Source organism: Habropoda laboriosa, unplaced genomic scaffold (genome assembly GCF_001263275.1).
Source record: "Habropoda laboriosa isolate 0110345459 unplaced genomic scaffold, ASM126327v1 scaffold119, whole genome shotgun sequence".
NCBI lineage: Eukaryota > Metazoa > Arthropoda > Insecta > Hymenoptera > Apidae > Habropoda > Habropoda laboriosa.
This window is the reverse complement of record NW_017100225.1, coordinates 223,059-232,391: the sequence shown is the minus strand read 5'-3', so window position 1 is coordinate 232,391 and position 9,333 is coordinate 223,059. Positions and strand designations below refer to the sequence as shown.

Genomic DNA, 9,333 nt, shown 5'->3' with positions numbered 1-9,333 from the left:
GAGAATGGTAGATTTGCACTACTTGCTTCGATTATAATAATTTTTTAAACATTCTCGAAGTTAATTACTAATGTGAGACAATAATTTCTCGAATTATAGAACTATAGTGCTTTGAATATAGAATAATTAGTGTTTCTTGTTAAATAACAATTTAGATGATTGTTTATAACTAGTGGAAGTCTTAAATAACAATTTTGTATGCTTTAAGTTAACACAACAGCTGAATATATTAATTTTGCATTGAATTAACCATTGTATACGGTAGATTAGTAAGAAATTGTTTATAAATTTTATTAAAAGTTAGAAAAATTAATGTTCTTTGCTTATGAATTACAGATGGACCTTACAGGACACCGCAGAAATCAAGGAAAGGGCTTGAACACAAGGAAACACGAAGAAATGCAATTATTTATTAAAACAGCGATTATTTATTGTAAAATTATTGTACAAAATGTATTCTACAAAAGGTTACAATATACCAGTATTGTTTTACAGCATTTTACAGTCTATTTACTTCTCCTTTACGTACCAAATCTATTTCCTTTTGCAAAAAACCCATTGTTTAAACAATATTCCGTTGCAAAATTGGATAAACTAAGTCCAGAAACCATCAGGAATGCGTACAAATCGAAAAAATCAAAAAAATCCGGAAATTCTAGCGAAAACTACGAAAATTAGGCGACGATTTCGAAAATCGCGCGAATATTCTTGTTCGGTGCTAGAGTCCTCGAGAATTCCTGGAATTTACGTCATTTCTCGGAAATGACGAAATTTCCAAGAATCGAGGCGATTCCAAGAATCGACCTCCTGTCACATCATGTTCGCCTATTACAAAGTCAACTTTTGGCCGAAAATTTTCTAAAAGCGAAAATAGCGATTTTGTATTAGGCGAATATGATGTGACAGGAGGTCGATTCTCGGAATCGCCTGGATTCTTGGAAATTTCGTCATTTCCGAGAAATGGAAGAGCCTCGATTCTTGGAAATGACGTCACTTCCGAGAAATGACGTAAATTCCAGGAATTCTCGAGAACTGAAATTTTCGAAGACCCTTTCGCTAAAATCTCGACTTTGTAATAGGCGAATATGATATGACAGGAGGTCGATTCTTGGAAATGAGGTTCGCGTCGATTCTTGGAAATGACGTCATTCTCGGGCCTAGCGCACGCGACTCTGTCCCCGCGAATTTCAAAATCTTTTGCTCAATTTTCGCGCGAATTTCGAAATCTTTTCACAATTTTCGTAGTTCTCGCTCGAATTTCGGGATTTTTTTGAATTTTTCGATTATTACGCCTTCCTGGCAGTTTCTGGGATTAGTTTATTTAATTTTGCTATGGAATATTGTTTAAACAATGGGTTTTTTGCAAAAGGAAATGGATTTTGTACGCAAAGGAGAAGTAAATACACTGTAAAATGCTGTAAAACAATACTGGTATATTGTAACCTTTCGTAAAATACATTTTGTACAATAATTTTACAATAAATAATCGCTTTTTTAATAAATAATTGCATTTCTTCGTGTTTCCTTGTGTTCAAGCCCTTTCCTTGATTTCTGCGGTGTCCTGTAAGGTCCATCTGTAATTCATAAGCAAAGAACATTAATTTTTCCAACTTTTAATAAAATTTATAAACAATTTCTTACTAATCTACCGAATACAATGGTTAATTCAATGCAAAATTAATATATTCAGCTGTTGTGTTAACTTACAGCATACAGTAATTTTATTTAAGACTTCCACTAGTTATAAACAATTGTCTAAATTGTTATTTAACAAGATACATTAATTATTCTACAATTAAAGTACCTGAAAATAAAGAAGAAACTTAATTCGACTATTTACGTTATTAGCAACGTTGAAACAATTAAAAATTTATTATAAATATGAATTTTAAAGTGCTTATTACATGTGGTTATGTTCTAATTTACAGTAACTATTATTAAAAGGGAAAAATTCGAAGAATTTCTATTTGAAACATCAACTAACCTGACGATACTTCATTTCTGACAACGCTGAAGCCTCGAGTTTAATTTGCCGGACAATACTTGTACACCCGAGTAGTTCCACGATGCGTTCAATTCAGTGTGATTAATTTTTATATGAAATGAACACTAGTATATTAGAAAGACCATTTATTTATTTACTCATAACTCTTGTCTCGCTCGTGATAATAACGATCTATATCAGCACTGTACTACAGACATGATAGAGCGCGTGGAGAAAGTAAAATTCGCAGAACAAAGAATAAGACGTCTCGTTAATTACTGGACAAGGGTTTTAACAAAGAAAATCTCGTTGACTTTATCGTTCGATCTAATTCACTTTTAGAAATAACGAAACATTTTCGACAGTCAAACGTCAGTCAAAAGAAATAGCCTCTGTAGGAATAATAATAATAATAATATACATAGGCATATTAACCTTCAATCAACCTGTACGATTGAAGATAGCTGTAAAGGTATTAAACATGTTGCTGATTGCATACGTTTTTGTTCAGAACATCATCTCACTGTACACCATTCGTTTCATTATTTTCCGCATATATAACCTCTTTTCCGCATTAAACTATAGGAATATGTATTTCTACCTTCCGATTGTACAAATCACTCGTGAAACGGTTATACACATACATACTTTCTACCACACTGTAGTACAGATCACCATGATGTTACAATAATAAAAATACAGACTTACAGTGAAGTAATAAAATTAGTTACATTATTACACTGGCTTGATATTAATAAGTGAATAAGTAAAAATATATATTGCGTTATACATTTAGCGTTTTTTTGTTTTATAGTGTTCCACGAAAATGCGTGCAGAGAACGATATAATCGTAATACAATATATGGTAATAACAACTCATACTCGGATTGGCCTCGTTAAAAACTATAAAAAACAGTAACAACGACGATGAGGATCGCGAATCGTCATCGCGAACAGACTCGCCATAAACGCCGTATCAACCGGCTTACAACATAGAAACGAGTGCCACGCACGTTTTCGCATTCTTCTTATTTTTTACTTTTTTTTTTGCATTTCTTTTTTTTTGTATTTTTCATCCTTATCCCTTATCGTATCAACAAATTCGCAATCATCTCTAGTCTCGCGTGAATTTCTCATCGATTTTCTATCTCCGATTCACAAATTTTCCTCGCCTCTCGAATTAACAATCCGAATCAACAAATGGAACAATGAAACCGCGCACTTCGAATGCACTCGTCCCTCGCACAGGTAAAAAGATCATCAGACGGAGAGAATTATGCTCTGTTATAGTCGAATCCCATCGGGGATAATCGGAAAACAATGTCCACGGGTAACAAAACCGTTTTATCTTTCGCTTCTTTACCACGGACTTAACGACTAACTCCCTAAAAATGCATTGGCACTTTCGCGTGACAAAAACCACGATTCATAACGCGGCGTGTTATAGGTTATAGCACAATTACCAATGGAGAAATATCGATATATCTGGACGATACGCGCGATCATTATCGAACAGAACAAAACAGACCTTCGAACCGTCGCGAAGTTCGTCGCTTTAGCATCTAATTTGCCCGTAACCATAAAAATCGATCTTTTCTATTGCGTCTTCTCCAATCTATCTCCCCCCCCCCATTCCATCTCTCTTTCGCTGATCACCAATCGATTCCGACGAATCGGCATGTCCACGCGTTATTACACGCGATTTATTTAAACGAGATTCCGATCCAGAAGGGTTCCAAATAGATCTGGCTCGACTTGTAACAACCCACTGGCAGACATACTCGGGTCCAGGTCGAAACTGTCGAATATGTTCGGCGAGGTTGGCGAGACTATCGATTCTTCGACGCTCAGAAGTGTATTCGAGAGTTGTTTTCTCGCAACAGGGCTCAGCTCGTCGTAAGAAGCACTGGATCCTCCGGAATTCGGACACTGAGGCACCATTTGGTGATTCTCCAGGTTCACCGTAAGCGGAGACGTCAGACTTTTCGGGTACATCGTGGGCACGTTCCGCGAATCCATCAAGCTCTCCTAAAGAACCAATGTAAACATTATACTTCTCGCAAATATATCGTTGATTTAATCTTAATTCGTACATTAGGCAAAATGAATGTCGCGTGACGTTTTAATGCTTTTTTCTTCCTTGTTTCTTTTTCGTTAGATCGAGAGATAGGTATAGGGTGAAGTATTTATTACGTAATTGGTAGGGTCGTTACACATGGTGGACTACTGTAATTATACACCGTAAGGTAACTTGTTGCACATATGCTAATTTTCAGATAAAATCTACTCGCTGTTGTTTATCGCCCTTTTGGTTTAAAGAGCGTGAAGAATTTTAATCGGCTCTCGACCCTATCAATTCAGGATTAAATACTCTCTCTCTCTCTCTCTCTCTCTCTCTCTCTCTCTCTCTCTCACTCATTTTCTTAAGTAAGAAGCGCAAAGACCTCAGCCCTCCAAAATTGAGCACATATATTTTTTTTTATCTTCTATCTTTTGCAACACCGTTATATACGTGTGTATATATATATACACGTTTTATATATATATATGTATATGTATCTACGAAGAGGGTGCTGCGTTTCGTGTGAAAGAGCAGGAAAGTAGGAGATATTTCTTTTCAATGTAGATAACATCAAATATAAGCTGTTACATTTGTACTTATCATCGCGTTTATTGGCACATAATTATCCTTCTTTTGAGATCAAAATCGCAAGCACATTTTATCCAATTCTGTTACAAACTTTTAACGTAAATTTCTCGAACTAATTCGCATACTTTTTATTGAAACATAATCATCTGTGTATTTAGTGTAATAAAACAGGTGCGAAACGCGAGGATTAAACAATCAACGCACGTTATAATTTATTTCAACAAATCGTGTAATATAATTCTATTTTATAATTTACGATCGTTCAACTATTTGCAACTACGGAACGCAATCGGTGCGGTATCATTGAAAATAATCTCGTCGTAAGCGAACAGGTGAAGAAGCTTGATAATAGAAATCGATAACGATCGATCGTTTCCTACAATGTTACGCGAACAGTGCAAGTATCCGTTCTTAAACACTTGTTACACATTACACGAATTCTAGTATCAAGTATGCAAACATGATCGAAAGGGGGTCTAAATAAAACGTTCTCTTTCAGAATCGAAATGGAAAGCGATCGGAGGCGGGAGGATGAGAAAGGAGGAAACGAAACGCAGCAGTTCTGATGATTCGATGTTCAATGTTCAATGTATTTGGACAATCTTCAATCAACAATTTCATATACTTTGAAGTAGAATACATAACGTGACTTTAAACAGCGACACGGTTAAACGAGCTACGATCGAGCGAAATTACACATCTCGTCTATATAGCCATAAATCATCTTTCCTTGTATCCTCTTTAAAAAAAAAAAAAAAAAATAAAAAAAAAAGCAGAAGGAAACCATGCGTGTACTTTTGCTAAGAAACCATCGTTTTCTTCCTCGTTTTTTTTTCTTCTCTTTGTACTCTTGTTACCCCTCCCATAAATATACTCTCTTCTTTCGCTCGATCATTACGCCTCTCTCTCTCACTCTCTCGACGAGTATATAGTTCCGACTACCCGAATCACGCCTAGCAATCGCGCGATTGTGCTCTCTCTGATCTAAAAAAAAATTAGCAAAATCTCTCGAGATCCGCCTGCGTGTGCGTTCTTCTCTTTGCACCACCGTTTCGTCGTCTTTAGGCGTACTCTAAAACACCGCGGCGACTGTTATCATCGAGCGAATAAAAAAAAAAAAATCGTCCCTGATTTTTCTGCTGGCACATTGTATATATATACCTATTGCACCGTGGGCACATCACACACACAACACCGTCGATTGAAACATCGTGTCGAGTGAGACAAGAAAAAAAAAACGGAAAAAAAAGGAAATTAGAGATCGAGTGAGTCAATCAACGATCCATCATCATCATCATCTACAACACGATATGTTCCACTTTCAACGTCCGTGTGTGCGCGCGCTCTCTCTCTCTCTCTCTCTCTCTCTCTCTCTTTCTCTCTCTCTCTCTCTCTCTCTCTCTCTCTCATAATGGCCGAGACGACGACGCTGAAGAACGACGCGGCTAGGTAATTGTTTCGCGATCTATACGGAAAGATCCAACGTTCCAAGACAGAAGACATGATATATGTATATATCGTTAAACGATTCGTGGGTTCACGTGCTCGCAATACTCTTGGAGGACTTCGGTTTCGCGAAGCAAACGTATCCCGCACTCACGTCGCAGCCGGACACCAGGAGATTCATTAGCACGCTGTTGCACGGCGGATTCCGTTGTGTCAGCTGATTGCTCGTATCGTTCTCTCCTCCGTTTCGATGACACCTTACGTTGTCACCTCCGCTGCCCACGCCGCCGCCGCCGCCTTTACTGCTGCCTCCACCGCTGTCACCTTCGCTCTCCTCCAACTCTAGCTCTACATGCATGCGATTATTACTCTGCCGAGGGTTTACATTACCCTCGAACGTCTCGTTAGAGAAATTATTGCTACGCAGTATCGTTTGCTGCGAGACGAGACGACGTAGCAGCTGACTGCTGCCGAAATTCGACGATTTCCTCGAGGACGGTTGCTGCTGTTGTTGCTGTTGTTTAGTCAACAGGTGATCCTCCAGACCGAAATGACCGCTACGTTTAGCGCTATCGTCACACTTGATGCGTTTATTGTCGTTCCCGGTCTCTATCGTGGTAGTGTGAATACGCTTCGTCGGTCTGTCTATCTTGGAGGACCACTGGCAGTTATCTATATTTGTATCTGAGAAAGTGGAATTTAGATAGAATGGAATAGAACAAGTAGGAGATACGTTAAGGAGAGACTTACTTTTTCTAGGTATCTGCCCGAGTACTTGAACAGGGTTCACTAAACCTCCACCGTGATCGTTGTACTTTCTCGAGACTACTTGGTCCGTTTTTAGAAGCTGTGCTAAACTAGAATCGGACGTTCGTTGCTCCTTCTCCGTTACCATCCTAGAAACCACACGAAACTGATAGACAATCTTATCGGTACGAAGATTCTACACTCCGCTCCTAATTCGCACAGGCACCCTACCATTTCGGACCGGTTTTCTGATCCATCAGCTGCGGAGGACTCCACATCACCATGTCGTTACTAATGAGCAAGTCCAGCGCTTCATCTTGATCGGACATCGGGATGTAAGGTGCTCTAAGCGCAAGCTCGTCATCCGCTATACTATCGTTCAGACCTAACATTAACATCTCATCCTCGGATAATCCCTCTGCACCGCTACCGCCTGCTGGACTGCCTAACGAATCTATACTTCGTTCGGGGCTCTGCAATTCATCGCGAAACCAGATTAAACAATTTCCACGAGAAGAAGAAGCTTGAAGAAGCTCCGAGCGGGAGAGAATCTCGGAGGAACCTTAATCAGCAACTCACTTGACGATACTTGGAGAGGGAAGGCGAAACAGCGCTCGGATCGATGCTGCAAGGACTACTCGGCGAGTCTCCGTACATAAACGGATCGCTGTCGGCCAACGATTCACCTAGACCCTTGCTCCTCGGGGTGTCGCCTAATTCACTGTCCTTCAAAGGATCACCGAAATCCGTGGACCTTAGTTCAGGTGCTAGAGCGCTACCAGGACTCAAGAGGGGGCAATAATTGTCGTTTCCAAGGATGAACTCGTCGAGCATGTCTGAGAGGAAAGGCGTGTCCTCGAGAGGGACGCAGACGTCGCCAGGTGTAGGCGCGAGATGCGTTAGATCCTCTGGCTCGTCCTTCAACACTGCAACATCCAACGAAGAAATTCGATCGACTGGTACCGCGTTAACGATAAATACTATCCAGCTTTTCTACACTTCGTTACGAATCGAGACACCTCGACTATCTCGAAAACGACGAAACTGTTCCTCTCTTTAATTACGTCGCGCTTCTCTCCCTACTCCTGGAGTTTACACATTCTCTAACCTCGTCTTGCCCCGTTTTGTCTAGATATCCCGACTCACGTGTCACAACCTTTTATCGTCTATTTGATTATTACGCGAACGATTGTTTGCAGACAAGTTTGTGCAAACAGAGAAGAGGAAGCAGCATTCGTAACTGTGTAGTTCTGGAATTTGTAGACAACAGCTAATTTCTCGAAGATTTATCGTTCTTTCGGATAGAGATTTGAGGCAGTTTCTGTCAATACGTTCGCTGCCGCCAAAAAGAACCACGAGAGACGTGTGACCATCGATGGTTAATCGTTCGAGTGCCGTGGATTATTGCAGAAATAACGCGAAACGAAGGTAAAATTGACCGTGTGCAGAGTTTTCGTTCAATTTTTTACAAAACAAATAGAATAAAAATTGCGGTGACACTTTTCGATGCAGAATACGATGCAGGATACGCGTTGCCTGACACTCGAACGATTAGCTCTCAGCCAGCTGAGTGATTTTCCTGATGACAGATCGCGTTAGAGTGTGGCACTGCCTGTCGACAATGGTTCGACGATGACAGCGAACGCGTTAACACGTTGGTCACCCACGATCATTCCACGGTGATCAGTGACCGAAAGGCCTGAAATGTTCGGAATAATCGAAATAAAACGAACATCGTCGACTGAAAATTTCAGAAATTTCCTTCCGACCCCCTGAACAAGCAAAACACGTGAATCTGGCGTGGCGGTGAACGTGGTTGAGCAGAGCTCTGCAAAAAGAAAGAAGCTTATAAAGAGGAGACCCACTCGTAAGGCCTGGATGATCCTCGCTGAAAGTCAAGAAGCCCTTGCTCATGTCCTCGGTACGAGGCGCGAAGATACTCGCAGTGGCAGTTTGTGGCGGTGGCCTGCAAGTGATCTGTTGCTCCTGCTGCGGCTGTTGCGTGGCAAGGGAGGTGAACAGGTGTCTCGTAACAGCCTGAGGTCTATCCTGACGAACCGTGGTCTCCGGATCGTATTCCACCGCTGGTTTACCCTGCAAAAAAAGTCATCGCCTCGTGTGAAAGCTCGAAACATCCCCAACCAAATGTTCTAAACGTCAGACGTACCTGGAACACGAACGGAGCACGGCCAGTACTAACAGCAGCCTGTTGACGAGTTTGTTGTTGCTTCCGTTTCGGCTCGCTGTTCTCTTTCAACGACTCCTCGAGCGATTCTTTCAATGCTTGCACACCGGCGAACGATTTCTCCGTAGGTTGGACCGGTCTCGGGAAGGTGTTATCCTTCCGCGAGCCGTCCTGAAGCTGAACAAGCTTCTTCTTCGGTTTGTTATCCGCTGTGCGGAATATCGAACTGGTCACCGTCAACGGCTTAGCACGACCCAATGATACCGCGGCGAGTGTTAGCTCTGGTTCCACCACGCTCGTCAATGCGAATTCTGGCTCGCT

General features: G+C 40.8%; 1 protein-coding gene across 1 annotated transcript in view; it reads right to left on the bottom strand.

Moving 5' to 3' along the window:
• Positions 1-2,462: 2,462 nt before the first annotated feature.
• The window catches only part of LOC108571191 (protein similar), a 32,940-nt gene continuing 26,069 nt past the window's right edge, over positions 2,463-9,333 (bottom strand). Inside the window, exons 8-14 of the mRNA XM_017933183.1 lie at positions 8,995-9,333; positions 8,693-8,921; positions 7,407-7,753; positions 7,059-7,300; positions 6,831-6,976; positions 6,235-6,764; positions 2,463-4,012 (exon numbers count right to left, since the gene is read on the bottom strand). The exon at positions 8,995-9,333 is cut by the window's right edge and continues 181 nt beyond it. Coding sequence (XP_017788672.1) covers positions 3,692-4,012; positions 6,235-6,764; positions 6,831-6,976; positions 7,059-7,300; positions 7,407-7,753; positions 8,693-8,921; positions 8,995-9,333 — 2,154 coding nt within the window. The 3' untranslated portion in view covers positions 2,463-3,691. The remainder of the gene's footprint in view (positions 4,013-6,234; positions 6,765-6,830; positions 6,977-7,058; positions 7,301-7,406; positions 7,754-8,692; positions 8,922-8,994) is intronic.